The 25,367-nt window shown below is 45.6% G+C and overlaps 1 protein-coding gene across 5 annotated transcripts in view; it reads right to left on the bottom strand.

Annotated features, from left to right (window-relative positions):
- The window catches only part of chdh (choline dehydrogenase), a 140,247-nt gene that overhangs the window by 63,880 nt on the left and 51,000 nt on the right, over positions 1-25,367 (bottom strand). For all 5 annotated transcript variants that reach the window (XM_072472489.1, XM_072472490.1, XM_072472493.1 and 2 more), the window contains one exon: positions 2,903-3,054. In XM_072472489.1, the coding sequence (XP_072328590.1) occupies positions 2,903-3,054 (152 nt within the window). The remainder of the gene's footprint in view (positions 1-2,902; positions 3,055-25,367) is intronic.

Raw genomic sequence — 25,367 nt, 5'->3', positions numbered from 1 at the left:
AAAGGTAGATTGTTGGGGTTATACCACAGGTGGTGGTGCAAGAGCAAGAGAGGGGTACAGGAACTTAAGGGAGAGAACTGTTACCAATTATTACTTAAAATGATAACCGGTTCCATTCTAACCACTCACTGTGTAAATTCTGAATTCCCTGTTGGGAAAGTGCTGGAATGTATTAATAAGGAAGTTTTAATAATACTTAGAAAATCATAATATGATCAAAGTCAACGTGGTTCTATGGAAGGGAAATTTGACACATTTATTGCAGTTATTTGAGGATAAAGCAAGTAGGGTGGCTAAAGGAGAAACAATAGATTTCCAAAAGACATTTGATAAGGTGTCACACAAAAGATTGATAGGCACGATAAGGGCTCAGGAAGTTCCATTCGCATTGATAGAGGATTGGTCAATGAACAAGATGCATAGGTAGGCGTGTATAGGACATTTTCAAGTTGGCAGGCTGTGACTAACGGAGTACCACAAGGATCAATGCTGGAGCGTCAGCTTTTTGCAATCTATATTAATGACTTAGACAAAGGGACAGATAGTAATGTATCTAAGTTTGCTGGAAATACAAATCTAAGTGGAATTATAAGCTGTGAGGACAGTGCAAAGGGGTGGCAATGTAATATACAGAGGTTAAATGAGTGGGCAACGAGATGGCAGATGGAATATAATGTAGGATAATGTGAGATTATTCGCTTTGGTTGTAAGAATAGAAAAACAGAATATTTTTTAGAAGGTCTGAGACGTGCAAATATGGATGTCCAGAGAGATTTGTGTGTGCTCATAGAAGGAACACAAAGTTGGCACCCAAGTACAGCAAGCAATTAGAAAAGCAAATTGCGTGTTTTCCTTTATTGCAAGTGGACCAGTTACCAGAATAAATACGTTTTGCTATAATTGTGCGGGCTTTGGTGAGGCCACAACTGAAATACTATGTGCAATTTTGGTCTCCATATTTAAGGAAGGATATACTGCATTGGAGGCAGCACAGTGAGGGTTCACTAGATTAGTTGTTAGATTGAGAGGGTTGCAGGCTTGCCATATGATGAGAGGCTGAGTAAATTGGGCCTATATCCTTTGGAATTTAGAAGAGGTGATCTTATTGAAAGATACAAGTTTAAAAGGAGCTTGATAGGCGAGACAGAGAAGTTGCTTCCGCTGATTGTGGAATCTAGAACATGGGGGCAGAGCCTTGGGATAAGGGGACAACCATTTAGGATGCAGATTAGGAGAAATTTCTTCACTCAGAGTTGTTGATCTTTGGAATGTTTTGCCTCAGACGGTTATGGATGTTTCATCATTGAATATTTTCAAGCTTGGTATAGACAGATGTTTAGTCTCCGAGGGTAAAATCAAGGGATCTGAGGAGCAGGCAGGAAAGTGGAGGTGAAGCCCAGGATCAGCCTTGTTGGAGCAGCTTTGATGGGCCACAAGGTCTGTGCCGGCTCCTTCCTTTCATGTTCTTACTTCTTTTGTTATGTCAGGCTAATCACCAAACATCAACAGATAGCCAGGAATGTTTAAAATCATGGAGAATAAATAAGTACTTTCTAGTTGTAATTTCAAGAAAGTACATCAACACCATTCTATATCTGAACAAACAAAGAATTTCCAAAGACATATCAGTAATCCACATTGAGCTCAGAAAGCAAAGGATTACATGGTCATTACAGTACAATGATTCATTATTACCGTGTTGGAAAAGACAGATAAAACAAATGAGGCACTACAAAAATGATACTGTGTAATGTCACTGGTACTAAGATCTGTGAGAACATTACATATTTTCCAGAATATAACCAAACATACATATAATGATGGATATGTAATGAACAAACCCCTGAAACAACTTTAATTTTATCTTAAATATTAACTATCTTAGCACATCTTAAAAGAAGGTAAAGTGAGGGGAGACCAGGGCCAGAATTCTCTGGCCGTTGGAACTCTGTTCCGTCCGGCGCACCCCTACCCACTGGTTTCCAGGGGGTGTGGGGTGGCTTTAATTGGAAATCCCACTGACAAACGGCGGGAAGAGAGAATCCCGCGGCCAGCGTTCAGCATGCTGCCGAGAAACACGCTGCTGAGAGACTGGAGAATCCAGCCTCAGGTTTATGATAATTGGCAAAAGAATCAGGAAAAGATGTTTTGGACAGTGGGTTTTTATGATCAAGAATGCACTGTCTGAAAGGGTGGCACAAGCAAATTTAGTCAGAACTTTCCTATGAGAATTGGATATACACTTGAAAAGAAATAAATTCAGGGATAGCTCTGTCAGAGAGCTGGCTTAGGCACAATGCAATGAGGCATCACTTCCTGTGCTGTAAAAGTACTATGATTCTATACTAATTTATTTCATTTCCAAAAATAAAATCAATTTTAAAGAGAATATTTTGTATTGTGTGCAATCCCGCCAGTTCCATTCCTCTTTAACTAACCTGGTGATACACATGATTTATTGTTTTGATCTAGTATACACACACAGCCTTTATATTATTCTTATTTTAAATTAGAAAAGCTAATGAAATTTGTTCTTTGGTTTTTCTTCAAATAATCTTGGGAGGGTGGGGGGGGGGGGGAAACTTGAGTGAAAAATGTCTAGAAGCTGAATCTTCACTCTCAGTACTTGAAGGCGTTTTACCGATGTACCTGAGGAATTGGGTATGCGGCCCATACTCAGACCGTACAAGGTGTTTGGAAGAGTTGGAGGCTTTCAATTAAAAGAAAATTCATTGGATACATTGATGACCCAATTTGGAGGCAATTGTTGTCTGACATTTCCTGGAACGTTGACATACAGCAGTTAATTTGGATGCATCCTCAAGCACAAGTACTTTTACACATGCAAAACAATGATTAGAACAAAATACAACAATATCAAATAAATGCAATGCTCTGGTACCTTTATATGTAATCCACTTTGAACATATTCAACTCCAACAGCTTTAGTGCCATCAAACAAAATTCTAGTTACAAATGTTTTCTCTTCTGCTGTTAGGTTTCTGCGCACCAAAGCAGGGCGCAAATAGGCACTAGCTGCACTCCATCTTTGTCCTAAAATACAGAACATTTTTATTGTAAGTAATGGAACAACTATTCATATTTTTGTGATTTGTAATGACAGGACAAGATAGAAAGTAACATGGGTCATAAAATGTTGTTAACCAAGCGTACTTGCCATGAATTCAACGTCTTAAATGAAATATGCCTCTATAGTTGGCACAGCTTAGAGTCTTCAGACGTTTTCACCAAATTCATGCCTTAGTAATTATTTTAGAATCACGGAAGGCATACAATTTAATATGTATCTACTTATATTGACATTGTCCTCATATGGTGCATGTGGCATACTTTGGTTTACATTTGTGTCTGACACCAAGGGTATCAAAGTTATAGCCTCGGGCTATATGCACTCCCCCAAGTGCAGGCAACTCAGTGTTATTTGTGTTTTTTGTTGTTGAATTTTGTAACTTGAATTTCAAAAGTATAAATAAACTTTAGAAAAGATAATCTGAGCACAGCTGAGTGATTTGGTGAATGGTCCCCAATTGAGAAAATCAGGATCAGCAATTTGAGAGACATGCAAACTAATGGGAACGCGGATTTAAACTTTCTAGGATGGATCTCCATCTCCCAACATAGGTACAAATCAGATTGCCAAATGCTGAACTTGTTTTTTTTACTGGAAAAACAATTTTCTTTTGCCTTCTTGACCCTGCATAATTTTCATATGACCTTTGTGCAGGTCAGAATGGCCTCAGGTGCAAAAAGCACAAGCCTATCTTCCAGGGTTGGGTCCCCATTGTGAGGACCACAGAAAACTTTTGTGAGTTGATTTGGGCTTTGGAAGGCCTAAAAATAAAACCTCCTTCAAGAGATCCAGTGGAAAAAGTCTTCTGAGAAGTCAGGAACAATATGAAAGGCAAGTGTAAAATGTTTTGACACTTTAAAATGCCACAGTTAGATACTGCATTGTAATGTAGGCGAGTCTTTAATGCAGTGACTCATCATAGAGATCTGTCCTGACAAGGTAAATTGAAAAAATGAAATGAGATGAAAATTGCTTATTGTCACAAGTAGGTTACAAATAAAGTTACTGTGGAAAAACCCTAGTCGCCACAATCCGGCGCCTGTTCGGGGAGGCTGGTACGGGAATTGACCGTCATTCAATAAGTGTCCACATGCACTATAGTATTTTTTCCATCCATTTAAATAAGTGCTATAATGCAGCAAAACGCAAAATAAATACCCTGTCAGCTTCTGCTCTCATGTTTTATGCTGGGATTTAAATTAACTGACAGCTCTGGTGGTTAAAAAAAATACTTTTGAAAGTTAAAAAAATCCGCACCTATTTTTCTTCACTGAATGACAATCATGCTATGGAAATAGAAATAGGGCAATGTTCTGTTCAACTATGTCAGGTAACATAGCTGGAAACTTTTGTTGTGATAGCTATAGCTATCTCAAATGTTTAGCTGGGTTTTCGCCAATGCCAGCATGATGCCATGACCAAACTCATCTTCCCATTCTCTCTGCGACACCTAATCCACTCCTATAATCCTCCCAACACCTCATCCCTTTCCCACAGCACATTTCCATGCAACCATAGAAGGTGTAATACCTTCCCTTTTACCGCCTCCCACCTAACAGTTCAAGACCCCAAGCACCCCTTCCAGGTGAATCAATGATTATTTGTTGTTCTTTCAAGTTAATATGCTGTATTTTCTTCTCACAATGCAGTCTCCCTACATTGGGGAGACCAAACACAGGCAGAGTGACTGTTTTGTGGAACACCTTCGCTCAATCCCCAAGCATGACCCCGATCTTCCAGTCAGTTGTCATTTCATTTCACCATCTTCCTCTTGTGCGCATATTTCTGTCCTCAGCCTGCTACAATGTTCCATTGAAGCTAAACGTAAGCTAAAGGAATAGCACCTCACCGTCTGATTAGGCATCTTGCATCCCCCTGGGCCTAACATAGTGCTCAGAAATTTCAGACCATGAACTCTATCCTCCATTTTGATTCAACAGCACCTCTTCTCGCCGTCCCGCTCTCCACCGCCCCCCCCCCCCCCCCCCCCCCCCCCCCCCCCGTTTCCCAAGTGTTAGTCTATACAATGTTCTTATGTTATTGCTTTCAGACAGTGCTGACCCTTATTTTGTTATTAACAAATTCTGCCATTTTGCTTTCAGATAATGCTGGCATGTGCATTATTCTGTTTTTAACAGCAACTGTGGACGAATCCTTGTGGTGATATGCATCACTGTAAAGACACAAGGGGTTAATGTAAATACATGTAAACTAGCTAGACACTAGAGGGAGCACCAGAGACATGACACACAGACACTCAACCAATAGAACAGTTAGATAGGACACGACCAATGAGCATTCACGATACACACAGAGGTGACACGACCACAGGAGGGCATTACACCAACTCATATATAGAGGTGACACGACCACAGGAGGGCATTACACCAACCCATATATAGAGGTGACACGTGTTATGCGCATGTGCACCGCTTCCTACGTCTGGCGGCATGACGTCAGAGGCCCCGGACCCCGCCCATTTAAAGGGAAAATGTCCCAAATCACGAAACAAATCTCTTAAAGCCGTAAAACAAGCTTCTTTCACCTGGAATGACAGCGTAATGCCTCAAATTCAACCAGGGTCTGAAAGTAACCTCCACAAAACCCTGCAACAAGCAGTTAGCACCGCCCAAAGCGATGACACAGACTTTGAATACTACGACACCGACCTTTAATTTTTCTCTGGACATCGCGAGCCCCGTGCCAGCTTCGACACAAACAGTGATGATATGGTCCTAGAGGACTACGACTCGGACAAAGGTTTTTTCATTAGAAATGGCGAACCCCGTACTGAATCCGACGCAGACGCGGATTCGTTCTTCGGATTCGAGGATCTTCAGCTCAGCATACACGACATACCGATTCGTGAGTGCAGGATTATGCTGCGGCCTGACACCAAGAGACAGAGAGCGGTACAAGCCCACAGAGAGCGGCCTGCTGCCACACAGAGAAAGGTCCACGCACCGTTAAGGGTACCTGACTCCATGATAGAAGACACGCAAGACTCCACACCGCTGTCCTTGCATGAACAAGAAGTGACTCCAGTGTCACAAGCCTCCACAGCGAGCTCGTGGACAGACTCCACGATTGAAGAAACGCAAGACTCCAGAGCGCAGTCCTTGCACGAACAAGAAGTGACTCCAATGTCACAAGCCTCCACAGCGAGCTTGTGTACAGCCTCCACGATAGAAGCAACGCAAGACTCCAAAGCGCAGTTCTTGCAGGAACAAGACCATGAAGGTCTAGCAACCTCCCCTGACCAACTAGCAGCAGACGATGTAAGTCTGCCATGCTCAAGTAAACAGCAAGAAGACTATGACAGTATACCACACTCCAGTGCACAGCAGGACAACCATGACGGTCTACCATGCTCCAGTGAAGAACAAAGCGACTATGACAGTCCAAGCCCAAATGAACAACGGTTCACCCACATTGTCTGAGCCACAAGGAGAAGACTCTGACAGTACACCCAGCCCAAATGAACAACAAGAATTCTGTTTTTATTTCAGATCTCCACAATCTGCAGTACTTTGCTTTTCTTTAGGAAGATGGGTACTCTAACCTTTGGCAATTTAAACGTTGATAAGCCAAATGCCAATGCCTCCTAATTGGATTAGTCCTTGTGAAAATTGGTGCAAAAGTTATCCTATACTTGTAAAGTTCTGGGTTCTGGTTACTCAAACAATGTTGGATTCACATGCATTGCCGTGAATGATGGACAGCATCAGGACCCTCTCCACCAAACCGACTTGAGTTTCAGAATAATGTTCATCAGCAAAATGTTCCGTGGTTTGGAATATCTGCAAAATAAATCTTTCAATTTTGTCTGAAATTGATATTCTGTTTCTTTGATCTTTAGAAGTCTAAAATATTATGAGGGACATGGACAGAAGTCAGAAGCTTTTGCCCAGGGTGGAAGAGTCAATTATTAGGGGGCATAGGTTTAAGGTGCGAGGGGCAAGGTTTAACGGAGATGTACGAGGCAAGTTTTTTACACAGAGGGTGGTGGGAGTTTGGAACTCGCTGCCGAGGGGACATAGAGGAAATAGATATGATCGTAACTTTTAAGGGGCGTCTTGGCAAATACATGAATAGGATGGGAATAGAGGATTATTGCCCCTGGAACGGTAGGGGTTTTTAGTTCAGACGGGCAGCATGATCGGTGCAGTCTTGGAGGGCCGAAGGGCCCGTTCCCGTGCTGTAATTTTCTTTGTTCTTTGTATGGATTGTTTATGTTCACCTTCCTGATGACCCAAAAACAGAATATTCCTTTCATGAGGTTTCTTGTTGGTTTACAAACCTAATAGCCACTTAAAGCAGTCATTTTCAAAGTCAGGGTCACAACCCGTGATTGGGTCGCGGGCAGGTGTCGGGAGGGTTGCGGAGCCATCCATCTCGGCATTCCCGATCACGGGAGTTGATGCGCAACGGCCCAGGAGAAGATTTCTTTTTAATTCAATGCAGTTTTATGCCTGAAATGACGGCAGAGAACAGGTCACGCGCCCCGAGCACTGGCATCACGTGCTCTGGACGCGATTGCTATTCCTCCATTTTGGCAACAGCAAAGAAGCAACAGGACTGAAAAAATTTAAATGGATCATTTTGTAATAAGGAAGAGAGGGCCAGAGACCCAAATAGGCCAGGATCTCACAATTAAATCTGCTGGAGAGAGTGGCTCAGGAGAATCCTCAGCAGGACAAAGCAGTGGTGGTGTGAGCTGTTCAGGTGAGTCCACAACAGGACAAAGCAGTGGTGGTATGAGCTCCAGAACCTCTGAACAACCCATACAGAAATGTAACACTGAATGACAAAGCAAGTGAGATCGTGAGGACCAAACAGGCTCACCTGTCGTATTAAATGTAAGCGTAAATGGTGGGTCGTGCTGATTGGCCGGCATGGGTCGCTACGATCGGCCGGCATGGGTCTCGAAGGTTGGCCAGTTGATAAAAATGGGTCCCCGGGAACAAAGTTTGAAAAACACTGACTTAATGGATTCCAATTGTTTTAGAGTGGAGTAGTTTTTTCTTTCTATTATCAATTATAGTTGTTTGAATTTAGGGTTATATTAAATTGTTAAGAGGAAATAATCCTCTGCTCCTTGAGGTTGGGTGGGGGATAGGGTTGAGGAGGTATCGCTCCTGAGGATTGTACATCGTGAATACAGGATGCGTTACCATGGAGGGTACATGGGGTGGAGGTGGCATGGAGTGGCATGACCACTCTGAGGGGTCATGGTGTGGCATGGGTGATCTGAGGGGGCAAGGAGTTGTATTGAAGGTGCAATGTTAGCATCCATGTCAAGCGGGCTAGAATACAAGACCAGGAAGTACTTCTGAGGCTGTATAAGGCTCTGGTCATACCCCTTTTGGAGTATTGTTATGGAGTATTGTTAGCAGTTTTGTGCAATGGGGTGAAGGGTAAGATCTACGGGCTTTCAAATGATGTTGAGTGTTGCGCAATGTGTTGGAAAACCAAGGAGGGCTTTCTAATCAGCTTGCCTCCAAACCCACACCCACATTCCATCACCGCTTACAAAATGCACTGTGAACCCGGCACCTGTGTGAAAAGACATAAATCCCGACAAAGTCATACACGGGTACGGTGTGCATTTCGGAAAGTGAAAAGTGGGACGGTCAGGCTTTCCTGAGCTCACAGGAAATTCTGGCCGCTATGCAATCCCTAACATTCAATGGCATGCATCCATATAGCCCATAAGGGCAGAAGCATGAACACCTCTGGCCTACAGAACCAAGATAATATCTGGATATTCAAAATTGTAGATGCAGATAACATTTTTGCAGTTTTTAGCCATTACTGGATAGAATGATCTCCAAAGACTTCAAAGAGGGGAGATACCAAAATCCTTTTCTAAGCAAAGTAATTAGAATGCTAAACTCTCATTCTGGTATTTTTAATTTTGCATAGTGCTATTACTACCTTGTATTTCCAAAATACTGTGACTTATCAGATTTCTTTTGACTTGATTTTAAAAATGAACATATTGCAATCCTGCTTCCCCCTCATTTGTTTCTCAGATAGCGCTCTACTCGAACAAATGGTCTCCCGTTATTCAGGATTACTGGGTCATGCACGGCGCAAACAGATCGCAGCATAGTTAATACCACTCCTTAGTCAACTTGCCAAAAGTCAGTTTTGAGCAACGCAGAAAAGGATTCTTTCTCAGCAGTGTTCCGTGCACTAACCAAGGCTAGCAATAACTACAACTGCAGGAGTCCAATTCTAATTGAGACGACCGTTCAATTAACATTTTATACCTGTAACTCAACATATCTTGGATATCTTTTGTAACGTTACAGAAATAAAGTTTTGTGACCACCAGTTAAGTGACACATATTGAAAGGTGTGAGTTAAATCACCATTGCAAAAAAAATTGTTGACAATTCTGAAAAAAAAAAATTGTATTTTTTAATGAATTAAATTTAAAAAGCCACTTCATTCATTTTTGTGCCATTCCTCCTCTGTCCAAATTATTTCAGACGTGCAAACAATTCAACAATGTATGAAACATGTAACATACATACCCACACATATATAACATATATATATTTTGTATATAAAAAAAAAATGTGGACAAACCAGCCGACTCATTTCTGCATTCTGGGTAATTGTTTCTGTATAAAACATTATGCTGGGTCGCTTTTCTCCATTTTAAATTTTGTCAGAAATCAACCACATTTTTGTTTCACTCAAGCACCACGTTATGTGTGAACACAGTCAGTGAATAATGGCAAGTCATTTCTATTGAGGCATCATTGGCAAGTCTAAATGGTTGACAGCTTCAAATTCCTAGGTGTGCACATCACCAACAATCTGTCCTTGTCCACCCATATCGGCGTTAAACCAAGAAAGCACAACAGTGCCTATACTTCCTCAGGAAACTAAGGAAATTCGGCATATCCACAAGACCATAAGACATAGGAGCAGAATTAGGCCACTCGGTCCATCGAGTCTGCTCCACCATTCAATCATGGCTGATATTTTCTCATCCTCATTCTCCTGATCCCCTTATTAATCAAGAACTTATCTATCTCTGTTGTAGCCACCTGGGTTGGCCACTTCCCGACTTAAAATTGAGATCCATAAAGGCTGCAGGGAAATTCAGCCAACACATGCAAAAATTAGCAAGTGCAGAAATCCTGTGTATTAGAACTTGCAAAGCCCAGACAGCACTGAAACTCACAGCCATCTGCATACTAATGAGCGATCCCCGGGAACAATCAAAACATTTAAGGTGAATAAGGCCAAGCCAGACTCCTCGGCGCCAGCAGGAGCCAAGACAAAGGAAGGCCAACGGACACCCGAACCGCCCAGCGATCAGGGAACAACTCCAGTATTGGAGAAATCGATCCAAGTGATCGGAACGTAGTCCAATCACTTGGAACAAGGTACGGGGTCCGCCCCAAACGGCGGGAAGCCCCTGGGGACTATAAAATAGAGTCCCCAAGTTCAAATCGTCCTTCTTGGCAGGGTCACTCAACAACGCGAATCAACTGCCCAGCTGCCGCACCAACCAATGAGTCTCCAGTCAACGCTCGCTACGTGATAGGCGCTCCTAGCTACAAGTCCATACCAGCTTTTGAATCCTGCAGACTCAGGACCTGAACGAAAGGCCATTTGTTACCCTGACCTGGTGGGCCAATTCCGAAGCTAAGTATAGGCCTTTTAGTGATAGAGAATAGTCTAGAAAGTAGAGTTATATGCATAAGTAGTGACTTACTGTGTATTATAAAGGTGTTTTGATTTGAATCTTACTAATTGGTGTGTTGAGTTATTGATCAGTACTTGAACTTGAACCTCGTGGCGGTATCATAAAGATACCTGGCGACTCTAGAGCAAAGGTTAAACAAACAGAACAAAACTGCTAACAATACTCCCTAACAATATTCCAAATGGGGTACAATACAGCCTCAGAAGTACATCCTGGTCTTGTATTCTAGCCCGCTTGACATGAATGCTAACATTGCATTTGCCTTTTTAACTGCCGACTGAACCTGCACATTAATCTTAAGACAATCGTGAACAAGGACTCCCGAGTCCCTTTGTGCTTCTGATTTCCTAAGCATTTCCCCTTTTAGAAAATAGTCTATGCCTAAATTCCTCCTTCCAAAGTGCATAACCTCACACTTTTCCACATTGTATTTCATTTGTCACTTCATTGCCCACACTCCTAGCTTGTCCAAATCCTTCTGCAGCCTCCTTGCTTCCTCAATACTACTTGTACCTCTACAGATCTTTGTATCATCTGCAAACTTAGCAACAGTGCCTTCAGTTCCTTCTTCCAGATCTTTTTTTAATAAATATTTTTATTCTCCATTTTCATATTTTCTTCAATTTACACACCAACAACAGTAAACGGTAACGAATACAATGTCAATCCCCTTATCAACAACAACAATCCCATCCTCCCACCACCCCCCAAACGACCCACCTGACAATATAAACATCACATAAAACAAACCCTCCCAAGGTGGAAAAAAAAGGAAAAAAGAAAAGGAAATCAGGAATCGCCTATGGTCACCATTGATATACACAGTCCACGCCCCAACCCCCCCAATATTCAATGCCATCCAATCTCCGAAAGCATACCATGAATGACACCCATGAATTGTAAACCCGCCCCCCCCCCCACTTCCTCTTGTAAATTCCTCCCCACAACCTCGGTTCCTTCCCCCAACTTTTCACCCCAGCTAGACTCACCAAAACCTGTTCTACCAGGCTCCGATGGCTGCAACCCCTCCCCCCACCTCAATCCCATTCACTGGCCAGCTTAAACCGGCCAGCATGGAGGCCCCTGCCCGGGTCTCCTTCCCCCTTGCCCGGTCCCAGGAAAACCAAGAAATCCCCTTTAGCACACAACCCCCGCATACTCACCCAAGCCCCATAGAACCATCATTGCAAATGAAAGTCCCTTCTCTTCCCTTGTCCAAATATATACAGCGTCGACTCATTTAGTACATACACCAACACGCAGTGAAAAAATAAAGTTACATGAGGCTACATCGGTACATGACCATTTCTCAATTCTGCCACAGTCCTTCTGCCTTCGCACAATCCCCCGCTGCTTCCGCCTTCCCAAAATAAAAGCCTTGGATTCGTAGGTCACCCTCAACTTAGCTGGATATACTATTCCGCACTGCACATTGCCTTCTTTACCCGGCTGAAGGCAGCCCGCCTCCTCGCCAGCTCTACCATAAAGTCCTGGTATATGGGTATACCAGCTCCAGCCCACTGCACCACCTGCTTCTGCTTTGCCCAGCACAGGACTTTCCCCTTCACGCTATACGTACGGAAACACAGAGTTACTACTCATGGCAGCTCACTCGCCTTTGGTATAGGCCTCCACGACCGATGAGCCCGATCCAGTTCATATCGAGAGGGATCATCCCTCTCCCCCAATAGCTTCACCAACATCGTGGCAAAATACTCCGTCAGCCTCGGGCCTTCCACTCCTTCGGGCAGACCCACAATACTCAGATTCTGTCGCCTAGATCTGTTTTCCAGGTCTTCCATTTTGGCTCGGAGACTCTTGTTGGTCTCCAGCATCCTCCACAACTCCTTCCCCGTCGAGGTGAGTTGATCACTGTGCTGCAATAATGCCTCTTCCCCTTCCTTCAGTGTCTCACCTTGCTCCTGCACCTCCACCGCTGTGCTTGATAACGCCGCCCTCACTGGGCAATCGCCTCCTCCACCAGCACTTTCAATACCGCCCCATCTCCTTCTTCATCGCTTCCATGTGTTTTGTGAACTGTTTTTCAAGTTCCACAGCCATCACCTTGGTCATTTCTTCTACTGTGAGCGATGCGGCCTCCCCTGGTGCTCCAGCCTCCGCTTTCCTTACAGTTCCTGCGCTGACTTTTTCACTCCCCGGGGGACTTCCGTTAACCCCCTTTTTCACGGCCGTGTTTCTCCCAAACTTGGACATTTCTCCTCCCTGTACCTTCTTACAGCTTTTTCAGCCTCCGTTGCCCCCGGGACAGGGTGTTAAAACTCCGAACAAAGAACAAAAGAACAAAGAAAAGTACAGCACAGGAGCAGGCCCTTCGGCCCTCCAAGCCTGCGCTGACTATGCTGCCCTTCTAAACTAAAATCTTCTCCACTTCCGGGGTCCGTTTCCCTCTATTCCCATCCTACTCATGTATTTGTCAAGATGCCCCTTAAATGTCACTATCATCCCTGCTTTCACCACCTCCTCCGGCAGCGTGTTCCTGGCACCCACTAGCCTCTGTGTAAAACATTTGCCTCGTACATCTACTCTAAACCTTGCCCCTCGCACCTTAAATCTATGCCCCCTAGTAATTGACCCCTCTACCCTGGGAAAAAGTCACTATCCACTCTGTCTACGCCCCTCATAATTTTGTAGACCTCTATCAGGTTGCCCCTCAACCTCCTTCGTTCCAGTGAGAACAAACCAAGTTTATCCAACCTCTCCTCATAGCTAATGCCCTCCATACCAGGCAACGTCCTGGTAAATCTCTTCTGTACTCTCTCTAAAGCCTCCACATCCTTCTGGTAGTGTAGCGACCAGAATTGTACACTATACTCCAAGTGTGGCCTAACTAAGGTTCTATACAGCTGCAACATGACTTGCCAATTCTTATTCTCAATGCCCCGGCCAATGAAGGCAAGCATGCCGTATGCCTTCTTGACTACCTTCTCCACCTGTGTTGCCCCTTTCAGTGAACTGTGGACCTGTACACCAAGATCTCTCTGACTGTCAATACTCTTGAAGGGTTCTACCGTTCAATGTATATTCCATACCTGTATTAGACCTTTCAAAATGCATTATCTTACATTTGTCCGGATTAAACACTATCTGCCATCTCGCCGCCCAAGTCTCCAAACGATCTAAATCCTGCTGTATCCTCTGACAGTCCTCATCGCTTTCCCGCAATTCCACCAACCTTTGTGTCATCCGCAAACTTACTAAACAGACCAGTTACATTTTCCTCCAAATCATTGATATATACTACGAACAGTAAAGGTCCCAGCACAGATCCCTGCGGAACACCACTAGTCACAGCCCTCCAATCAGAAAAGCACCCTTCCATTGCTACTCTCTGCCTTCTATGACCTAGCCAGTTCTGTATCCATCAATCAGATGTAACAAAATTCCTATTCCCGAACGGGAGCCCTCCAGTGTGCGGCTGCCTGCCGTCACCAGAAGTCCTTCTTCCAGATCATTAATGTATATTGTGAAAGGTTGTGGTCCCAGCACAGACCCTTGAGACACACCAGTAGTCACTGGCTGCCATCCGGAAAAAGACCCCTTTATCCCCACTGTCTGCCTTCTGCCAGTCAGTAAATCCTCTATCCATGCCAGGATCTTACCCTTAACACCATGGGCTTTTAACTTATTGTAGCCATCTGGGATGGCCACTTGCAACAAGGAACATGGATGTTCGCAAAGCCTAAAGGGAAATATGGACAATGTAAGATTTAGGCAGGCACAGAGCCTGCATGTATATTCGTGAGCAGAGAATCCAGACTGCATGGAAACCCCCAACCGATTAGCATTTTAATGGCCCATCTCCGTAAGACAAAGGACGGGTACTCAGGTAACCGATACAATTCCAGACACATCGGCGCCACTCCCTTTACTCAGGAAGCATAAACAGCAAGGTCAATGACCGCTTAGGACACGCCCAGCCATCAAGGCACCGCCCCTTTTACTGGCTCAGATCAAAGGCAGTGATCGAGAATTGCCCAATTAATTTGGTCCAAACCTAAGGACCGCCCAAAAGAGCGTGATACCCCCAAGGATAAAGAGAGACACTGCCATGCGTTCGATCTCTTTTGGACCTGGCGCTCTGGCAACATCCAGCTCCATCTGCAGCACCACGACCAGAAGCAAGTTCAAGTTCAACGCTCGCTACCAGATGGATGAGCCTAGCTGAACCGCAGTTACTTCTCCAGACCCAGCAGATCCAGATTCGAACAAAGGCCACTGTTCCTCTGACCTAAGCCGGGTGCCTGAAGTTAAGTACAGGTTGTCATAGCTGTTAGGTGTAGTTTAGCTCATAGTGTTTATGTTGCATGTGTAAGTTAATCTTGTGTGTAAATAAAGTATCATTAATCTTGAACTAACTAACTGGTTGTTTGGCTCTTTGATCAATACGGTTGAACCTTGTGGCGGTATCATTTGATACCTGGCGACTCTGAAAGCAATATATCAATATCTAGATAAAAGAAGGGCAACCTCATTGACTGCCATATTTATAGCAAGTAAAGATAGCAACATTATTTAAAAGTCTCCAATGCGGCACCTTGTCAAAGGCCTTCTGGAAATCTAAATAAATCTCCTTTGTCTAACTTGCTTGTTCCCTCCTCGAAGAACTCTAACAGATTTGTCAGACACGATCTCCCTTTGACAAAGCCGTGCTGACTCAGTCCAATTTTACCATGCACTTCCAAGTACTTTGCGATCTCATCTTTAATAACAGACTCTAAAATCTTACCAATGACCGAAGTCCGGCTAACCGGCCGATAATTTCCCGTCTTCTGCCTCCTTCCCTTCTTAAAACAGTGGTGTTACATTAGCCACTTTCCAGTACTCTGGGACCCTTCCTGCCTCCAGTGGTTCCTGAAAGATCATCACCAATGCCTCCACAATCTCCTCAGCTATCTCTTTTAGAACCCTGGGGTGAAGTCCATCCGGTCCAGGTGACTTATCCACCTTCAGACCTTTCAGTTTCCCCAGAACCTTCTCCTTAGTAATAGTCACTGCACTCACCTCTGCCCCCTGGTTCTCCCAGCTCTGGCATCCCACTGATGTCTTCCACCGTGAAGACTGATGTAAAGTAACTATTCAGTTCATCTGCCATTTCTTTCTTTCCTATTATTACTTCTCCAGCCACATTTTCCAGTGGTCCAATGTCTATTTTTGCATCTCTCTTACCTTTTATATATTGAAACTATTCCTATCTTCCTTTATATTACTAGCTAGCTTGCACTCATATTTCCTCTTCGCCCCCCTTATTGCTTTTTTAGTTGTCCTCTGCTCGCTTTTAAAGGCTTCCCACTAATCCTTGCCACTTTGTATGCTTTTTCTTTAGCCTTTATGCTGTCCTTGACATCCCTCGTCAGCCATGGATGCCTTGTCCTCCCCTTAGCATGTTTCCTCCTACTTGGGATAAGTTTCTGTTGTGCTTCCCTAATAACCCCCAAAATATGCTCCTTTTCCAATTAACTCTGGCCAGCTCCTCACTTGTGTCTTTGTAGTTACCCTTATTTAATTGTAATATCTAATTGCAGCTTCTCCCTCTCAAACTGCAGGGTCACTGCTCCCAAAGGGTTCCTTCACCTTAAGTTCCCTAATCAAGTTTTCCTCATTACACATCACCAAATCCAGAATTGCCTGTACCCTAGTAGGCTCGTCACAAGCTGCTCCAAAATATCTCTTAGACATTCCACAAATTCCTTTTCTTGGGGTCCACTCCAACCTGATTTTCCCAGTCCACCTGCATATTGAAGTCCCCCATGATGATTGTGATATTGCCTTTTTTACATGTCTTTTCTATCTCCTGATTTATTTTCTGCCCCACATCTGGACTACTGCTAGGGAGCCTGTACATAACTCACATCAGGGTCTTTTTACCTTTGCGATTCCTCAACTCTAACCACAGAGATTCTATGCCTTCGGATCCTATATCGCTCCTTGCTATCGATTTAACTTCATTCCTTACTAACAATGCAACCCCGCCCCCTTTGCCCATCTGCCTGTTCTTTCGATAGGATATATATCCTTGGATATTTAGATCCCAGCCCTGATCCTCTTGCAGCCACATCTCTGTGATGCCCACAACATTGTACCGGCCAATTTCAATGTGCGCAACAAGGTCATTTACCTTGTTCCGTATACTGCGCGCATTTAGGTACAACACCCTCAATCCTGCATTGGCCACCTCCCTTTTCACACTCTCCTCAGTCACTGTACCCTGTACTGTGGCCCTTTTTGATTTTTGACTATGGCTTCTCTGCCTTACACTTTCCCCCTTGCTGCTTTTTGTTTATGGCCCCATTTTACTTCCCTCCGACTTCCTGCATCGGTTCCCATCCCCCTGCCACATTAGTTTATCCACATTGACTCTTACCAATTTTTGCAGATGCACCATAGAAAGCATCCTATCTGGCAGCATCACAGCCTGGTATGGCAACTGCTCGGCCAAAAACCGTAAGAAATTACAGAGTCGTGAACACAGCCCAGTCCATCACCCGGACCTGCCTCCCATCCATTGACTGTCTACACCTCCCGCTGCCTTGAGAAAACTGGCAGAATAATCAAAGACCGCTCTCGCCCAGGTTATTCACTCTTCTAACTTCTTCCATCATATAATCTTTATTATTGTCACAAGTAGGTTTACATTAACATTGCAATGAAGTTATTGTGAAAATTTCCTAGTCGCCACACTCCGGCACCTGTTCGGATACAATGAGGGAGAATTTAGAATGTCCAATTCACCTAACAATCACGTCTTTCGGGACTTGTGGGAGGAAACTGGAGCACCCGGAGGAAACCCACGCAGACACAGGGAGAACATGCAGACTCCACACAGACAGCGACACAAGCCGGGAATCGAACCTGGGTCCCTGGCGCTGTGAAGCAACAGTGCTAATCACTGTGCTACCGTCCAGATACAAAAGTCTGAGGACACGCACTAACCGGTTCAAAAACAGCTTCTTCCCCGCTGTTACCAGACTCCTGAATGATTCTCTTATGGACTGAACTGATCGCTTCACACATTTTCTCTACTGAGTAGTACTGCACTCCATATGCTCACCCGTTGCCTGTGCCTATGTATTTACATTGTGTACTTATGTATGCCTTATGATTTTTCATATATGGAAAGATCTGTCTAGATGCAGAACAATACTTTTCGCTGTACCTCGGTACACGTGACAATAAAACAAATCCAATCAATCCAAATCTTGTCCTCACCTGACTTCCACACACATGCACATTCCACAGTAGTCACTGAGTAGAGATTAAAGCAGTAACTTTGCATAGCCATGGAAATATTAAATCATTGTAAATCAGCAGTTGAACTTGTGACTTTTTGGTTTGAATGACTCAATACCACAAATATTTCCACATTCCAAAAAAAGTGGCATTAAAACTGAATTTCTGCAAGTGCTCATGGAAATTGAGGTAGAACAATTATGAGGAAGTATGAAATGTTAAACTGAAGCCAGTCTGCCATTCAGACAACATACAAGTATTGTGATTTTGTCAAGGAAAAATAGAGAATTCTCTCATTGCTCTGGCAACGATTGTCTTTCAATCAACACCAATAAAACTAAATTGGTTCTTCATCTCTTCACGAACTGTGCAACCGGGCTAGTCACAGATAAGCTGCTGCATTTTCTTAAACTACAGAAACTATGCTGCAAAAGCAGTTCGTTGACAATGAAACTTTTTTTTGGCTGTAGGACGCAATTCTACCCCCGAGTTGAGCCCGGCACACCTCTCGTTATTCCCAGAGAATAGCAGGAGCACCCCTAAACGGGGTTCACATCGGGTGCTGAACGTAGTGCGATGCTCCTGGCCTGCAGCACCTAATGCAATCTGGTTCACTCACTCTCTGGGTTTCCTCCATGTGCTCCAAAGTCCAAAGATGTGCAGGTTAGGTGGGGTTACAGGGATAGGGCAGGGGAGTGGGCATATTTTGGCTGCTCTTTCAGGGGGTCAGTGCACTCAATGGGCGAATGGCCTCCTTCTGCACTGTAGGGATTCTATGGAACCAGATGAGCATATATAAATTAGACATTAAACTATTTTAAATATGCTCAGCCCGTTCGAATCCGGAGTCTTCCGTCTCCCGGGATTCTCAGCAACAGCCGGCGAAACCGGAGGTCGGCGGGAATCACTACTGGTCGCCATGAATGGAGACCAGACGTGATGACCACACTGGGGGCTCAGATATTGGAGTCCCCAGGTAGCTGCGGGCAGGGCATTGGCACTTCCTCTATTCCCCTGGCAGTGCCAACTTGGAACTGCCAGATTGGCACGGCCTGGGTACCAGGGTGCTGGGACAATGCCAGGGTGCCAAAGAGCATTGTGAAGGTGCAGGGCCTGAGAGGGGCATGGCCATGAAGGGAGGGTGGGTCCTGAAAGGGGGGGGGGGCAGAAAAGGGGGCCTTTGGTGGCCCCACAGCAGGGTGTTGGTCACTTGGAGGGGGCATTTTTGGTCCCCACTCCAAAAGAATTGCGAAGTGTGGGTGAATTTGGTAAGAATCTCCCCAGACTCCACAAAAATGACTCGGTGTGTGGGTGGGTGGAACAGCCGGCACAATTCTGATTGGTTTTCCCGTCCAAAATGATACTTAGTAATTTTCCGTGGAGAATTCTGCCCAAATTGAAATTGTGGAAAATGTCACAGAAATACAAATTCTTGGGGCAGCACGGTGGCGCAGTGGGTTAGCACTGCAGCCTCACGGCGCCGAGGTCCCAGGTTCGATCCCGGCCCTGGGTCACTGGTCCGTGTGGAGTTTGCACATTCTCCCTGTGTCTGCGTGGGTTTCGCCCCCACAACCCAAAGATGTGCAGAGTAGGTGGATTGGCCACGCTAAATTGCCCCTTAATTGGAAAAATGAATTGGGTACTCTAAATTTATTTTTTTAAAAGAAATACAAATTCTTTATTTCTTGAACAAATTTACTAAAAAATGCAACAATTATAGATTGATGACATTGGACAAATCCTACAGTGAACTATTTATTTACCTACGTTTAACTTTGCTGAAAATCTAATCCTTCAAGGAAAAAATTAATTAATGATGAACTTGTGCAACTTTCCACTCCTGCACAGTCAAATCAAAAAGTGACTGTAATTCATTTCAGAATACACCTGGTCAACAGATTTAAGTGTACAAAAGATTTTCCTAAGTTAAAAGTAGGTAAATGTCACCACAGCATCAAAAGTAACAGAATATTTAAAGGTGCTTGTTCCCAAAAGCTCTTTTTAGCCTTGGTTTTATTAGCTCTGATAATGTCACCTTTGCTCACGAGTCGCCAGGTATCTTTCTGATACCGCCACGTGGTTCAAGCTCGAGTTATGATTAATAAGTCAGCACACCGCTTAATAAGATTGAAATCAACGGTCATTTATTATGTACAGCAATCGATACTTACACAATAATCCTACTATCTAAATCAAAACCTACCACTACTGGCCAATACTTAACTTTTGGGGATGGCCCACCAGGTCAGGGAAACGAATGGTTTAGCGAATTGGAGCTGGCCTGCGGGATTCAAAAGGCTGATGCGGGTCGATGGCTAGGAGTCTCTATCGGGTAGCGATCGCTGGAGTCAAACTTACAGTTTCTGGTCGATGTTCTTGCGAAGGTTGCGAGCAGGAGAAGAAGGCAGAGAGAGAGAACGCAACTTGGCCCCTCAATTTATAGGGCCCAGGGGCTTCCCGCCTCTCGGGGCGGCCCTTGACCCTGAGTCCCAAGTGATTGGACTTGTTCCCAATCACTGGGTTCGATATGCTCCAATAATGGGGCGATTCCTTGATCGGGGGGTGGTGGTTCACCTGTCTTTGTTTCGGCCACTGCAGGCGCCGAGAAGTCTGGCCCGGCATTCAATTGCTAATATGTTGCAATTGTTCCCGGGGATAGCCGATTAAACTGCAGATGTCTGTGTTGATGTGCTGCTAATAGTCGTAGGTATCGATCTGGGCCGACTTCCCCAGAGCCGAATACGCTATTCTGTCTGCAGCTGTCCGTTTGTGTCTTGTTGGCTGCTTTTCCCATCAGCCTTTTCGGTTAGCCATTTTATATCGGGTTTTGGCCAAATTAATAGGGAATCAGCCATTTTAGGTGGCTACACACAAATATAACGATCATTAGTAATTGCATTATCGGAGAAAAGGACAGTCCAGCACGTGAAAGGCACATAATTTGTTACAGTACAATTCCTGGCAACAGCTCAGCTACGAGAGAAGAAATGTAGGAATTAATTCAGGGCAGCGGGAATGCTGTACAAGAAGATGCACAACTTGGTTAAAAAAAGACCTGCGATGCACGATCAGTGCCACCCTATTGAATTCATTCACCCCTACCCTTGAACTGAGTGGTCATTGCTAGGCAATTTTCAGGTGGCAGTTGAGGCCAGATTTTCTTCTCTGAAGAACATTACTGAACCAAATAGGTTTTTATGACAATCGACAATGGTTTCAATTTTAGTTCCAGATTTTTATGGATTTCAAATTTCACAATCTGTCGTAGTGGGATTTGAAACCCAGGGCACTAATCTGGATTACTGCTCCAGTGACAATACCACTACCTTTTTTAAAATATATATATTTATTCAAAATTTTCAACAAATTTTCAACAACCCGCTCCCCCCCCTACAAAAAGAAGAAACAAGAAGAAACCAGAACACAACAATCAGAAATTATACATTGGATTTCCCCCATATACAATAACCCCCCATATAACATTTAAAAACACTAATAGGAACAAAAAAAACCCAGCCTCACCCAAACGCCACCCCAAAAGAACCCCTCCCCGCCCGGGCTGCTATTGACCTCCTCCTAACGCTCCGCGAGATAGTCTAGGAACGGTTGCCACCGCCCGAGGAACCCCTGCACAGACCCTCGCAAGGCAAACTTTATCCTCTCCAGCTTGATGAACCCTGCCATGTCATTGATCCAAACTTCCACACTAGGGGGCTTCGCATCTTTCCATAATAGCAAAATCCTCCGCCGGGCTACCAGGGACGCAAAGGCCAGAATACCGGCCTCTTTCGCCTCCTGCACTCCCGGCTCGTCCGATACCCCAAATTATGCTAATCCCCAGCTCGGCTTGACCCGGACATTCACCACCGTGGACATAGTCCTCGCAAAACCCCTCCAAAACCCATCCAGTGCCGGGCACGACCAGAACATATGGATGTGATTTGCCAGACTCCCCGAGCACCTCCCACATCTGTCCTCCACTCCAAAGAACCTACTCAACCTCGCCCCTGTCATATGCGCTCTTGAACTCTATTAGGCTGAGCCTGGCAGAAGAGGAGGAATAATTAACCCTACTCAGGGCATCAACCCACTGACCCTCATCTATCTCCTCCCCAAGCTCCTCCTCCCACTTGCCCTTTAATTCCTCCACCGGGGCCTCCTCCTCTTCCTTCAGCTCCTGGTAAATTGCCGAAACCTTGCCTTCTCCAACCCATACACCCGAAATCACCCTGTCCTGAATCCCACGAGCCGGAAGCAGCGGGAATTCCCTCACCTGCCGCCTCACAAACGCCCTCACTAGCATGTACCTAAAAGCGTTTCCCGGGGGTAGCCCAAACTTCTCCTCCAACGCCCCCAGGCTCGCAAACGTCCCATCGATGAACCGATGCTGTAAGGTTTTCGGGCAATTCGGCCTTTTTGGACTGCCCAAGGATAAAACCCAGAGACTGTAAACTGACTTTTCAGCCAAGAGAACGTAACCAGATTTCCCAGCAGGCTTGATCCGCTGAGCTGAGTAGGGGCATAGGTATTTACAAACCCCCCCCTAGGAGCTACAAGGAAGAAGGAGCCAGACAACGAGATAAGATTAAAACACAGACAAAGGGGCACGGGAATACACAGGGGGCCTGCCTGCAAGCAGGACAATGGGATGGTCATAGCCCCATGCAGATGTAAATGACTTTGCCTCCACCAGAGCAGAATCCAATCAACACCCCATCAACATAGCAGCTATCTCCGGAGCAGATGGAAGACTTTGAAAATCTTCAAGGGAGCTCAACCTCGTTATCTCAAAAAAAACAGACTGGAGGCGGACCTAGGGGAGGTACTCCCATCTCGACAGGTCTGACCGGCTCAAAGGGGGCAGGACCAGCGGGAACTTTAAACCTTATGGATTCAATGCAAAAGGGGCTGGCCGAACACAGGAAAAAGCCAGGTAAAACAATATAAAAGGGGCTGTGTTTCGATTGAGGGCTTTTGGCTCGACCTCTCCACCTTTGACTTGACCTCTGCAGCCTGTGACCGTAAGTACCCTGCAGCAGCTTGCGAAACTCCCTTGACTTTGATAGTGGTTGAGGCTTTGGGGAAGGGAACTTGTTTTGTGTCTTGTGCTATTGCTAAAACTGTGTAACCATAAGATTTTTCGTTGTGTCCGTTATAGTACTTTTTGAATAGACTTAGTTTGTGTTAGAGTTTAAGATTTTATTATATTTTCTTCTGTTGATGATTTTGACCTGGGTTTTGCAATAAACCTTAATTTGCTGATAATTGGAGTCGTTTAAATTCTTCAATCTTTCACCAGCGATCTCTGACCAAGTCATTGTTAAAATATTCCTCACCTTAATTCCGGGTTCAAGAATCAAGGGTCATCTTGAGCGATTCACTCAGGACAGGCTGCTGGTTAGGTAATAAACAGCAGCGTCCTATTCTCTCTCTTGGGAAAGCTACTCTAGCGAAGTAGGAACCGGGTGGGTGTTGCACCACCGGCAAGAGAGAGAATCACCTGGGTATTGGTAGGGGTCTGAAGATCTGTGTGATATAAGCCTCAGGCTGCCGGTTAGGGATAAACGGCAGGCTTGATTCAGTGCTCTCTTCAGTGGAAGTGTCCCAGTGCGGCATCCCCTGGCCTCTGAAGTTTCAGCGCCAGCTGGAGAGAGACACACACAGATACTCAAACCCCAGATATCGGCCCAGTAGTGGAGTAGCAGAGATGGCACCCTCTACAATGGCGACCACGAAGGGACCCCGGTGGTTTGGAGTATGTGACTTGGCAGAGGGGGTGAGGGAACGAAGTAAAATGGAGGAGAGAATCTCCTCGTATTTGTGGCAAAAGGTCAACCTCACCAAACCTTGGGTCTCAGAACTAATCAATGCGGAGCAACCGGTAATGGCAGCGGCTGCATGGACAGAAAGTAAGGCGCACAAAAAGCACTTGGAGAAGGCAGTTTGGCTGGTTTGCCTGTCTCTGCAGGTAGTCAAAACAGAGCAAAGGATCGAAGAGTTAGAGCAGGAGGCTAGCGCAGCGGAACGACTGCGGGAGGAATTGGCAGAAATGAAACAGGAAAGCGAGTCTAACCGGTGTGAGAGGGACTATCTCCACTGCCAGATAGTGGAGGGTAAAGAAAAGGAACGGAGGCTCCAGGAACTCTATGCTCGGAGTACAGAGCAGTGTAGGAAGCTGGAGGGGAAGTTCCGGGACATCCAGGCAGCGTACCGAGTGGCTCGTGAGGAAGTAGGGGACTGTGCCCATGGGCCGTGCCAGGCACGAATAACGGAGTTGGAGGAGACCTTGTCCAAGTTCAGGGGACAGATACACCTGGTAGGTCCAGGGGGGTTCCCTAGGGGCAAGGTGCTCCTCGCAGCGGATGATTCCCCAAAGGCCAAGGGGAATAGACCGCCTCCTGAGGCACCGGGATTGTGTCCGGGTCGGCAGGGGGGGATCGGACTGCACGTTCAGGAGCAAGTCCAAGGGGGGTCGGCAGGGTACCCCCAGCTGGCGGCGTGTCCGCCTGGTTTCGTATGTGGGCCCCCATGGGATGGGGACAGACCGCTGCCTGGGATGCCGGTGATGGGGCCGGGTCAGCAGGTAGGGTTTGGACCGCCCGGTCGGGGGCAGGTCCAAGGGGGGTCAGTGGTGTATCCCCAGATAGCGGCGTCTCCTATATGGGTAGTTAGCCCGGGGACAGGGGGGCTACCCAACGGGGCAGGAGAGCTGGACAGTGGGGAGGAGGAGCAGGAACCCCAGGTAGGGCAGATGTGCCCTGTCAGACAAAGAAGGTATGGTCCCCCGGCGGGGCTGGCAAATAGGGGACCGGTTGAGGGCGACATTATCATTCCTCATGGGGCATCCGCGCTCAGGGGGATGGTGGCCCACGTTCCCAGGCTAACTCCAAAAGGGGATCCGTCGCTTCATTTTATGGAGGTGGATCAGGCAGCCAGCATTAATGACTGCGACGAGGGGGAGCAAATAAGGATGCTCCTGATGACCCTAGATGCACAGCTATGCAGGACAGTGACCTCTGGGAATGGGGGAAGACCTGACACATGGGCGGCAGCACAGACTGCTGTTCTGGAGGCGATGGGCTTGAATCTGGGGAGCCCTTTCATGAGGGTGGGGGAAACCAAGCAGCAACCAGGGGAATCTCCCACCATGTTCGCAGACAGGCTGTGGACTGTCTATATGGAGGCATGCGGGGTTCTCGCGGATAGACGGAATTTAGGGGAAAGAACCGCCCACTGGCTGAAGACCCTAGTTGCCAACTGTCTCCCTAACGTTAGGGCAAAAGCCGAACACTGGTTCGA

The sequence above is a fragment of the Scyliorhinus torazame genome, chromosome 13, assembly GCF_047496885.1.
Source record: "Scyliorhinus torazame isolate Kashiwa2021f chromosome 13, sScyTor2.1, whole genome shotgun sequence".
Lineage (NCBI taxonomy): Eukaryota > Metazoa > Chordata > Chondrichthyes > Carcharhiniformes > Scyliorhinidae > Scyliorhinus > Scyliorhinus torazame.
The sequence above is the reverse complement of the archived record's forward strand: the minus strand, read 5'-3'. Positions and strand labels throughout refer to the sequence as shown.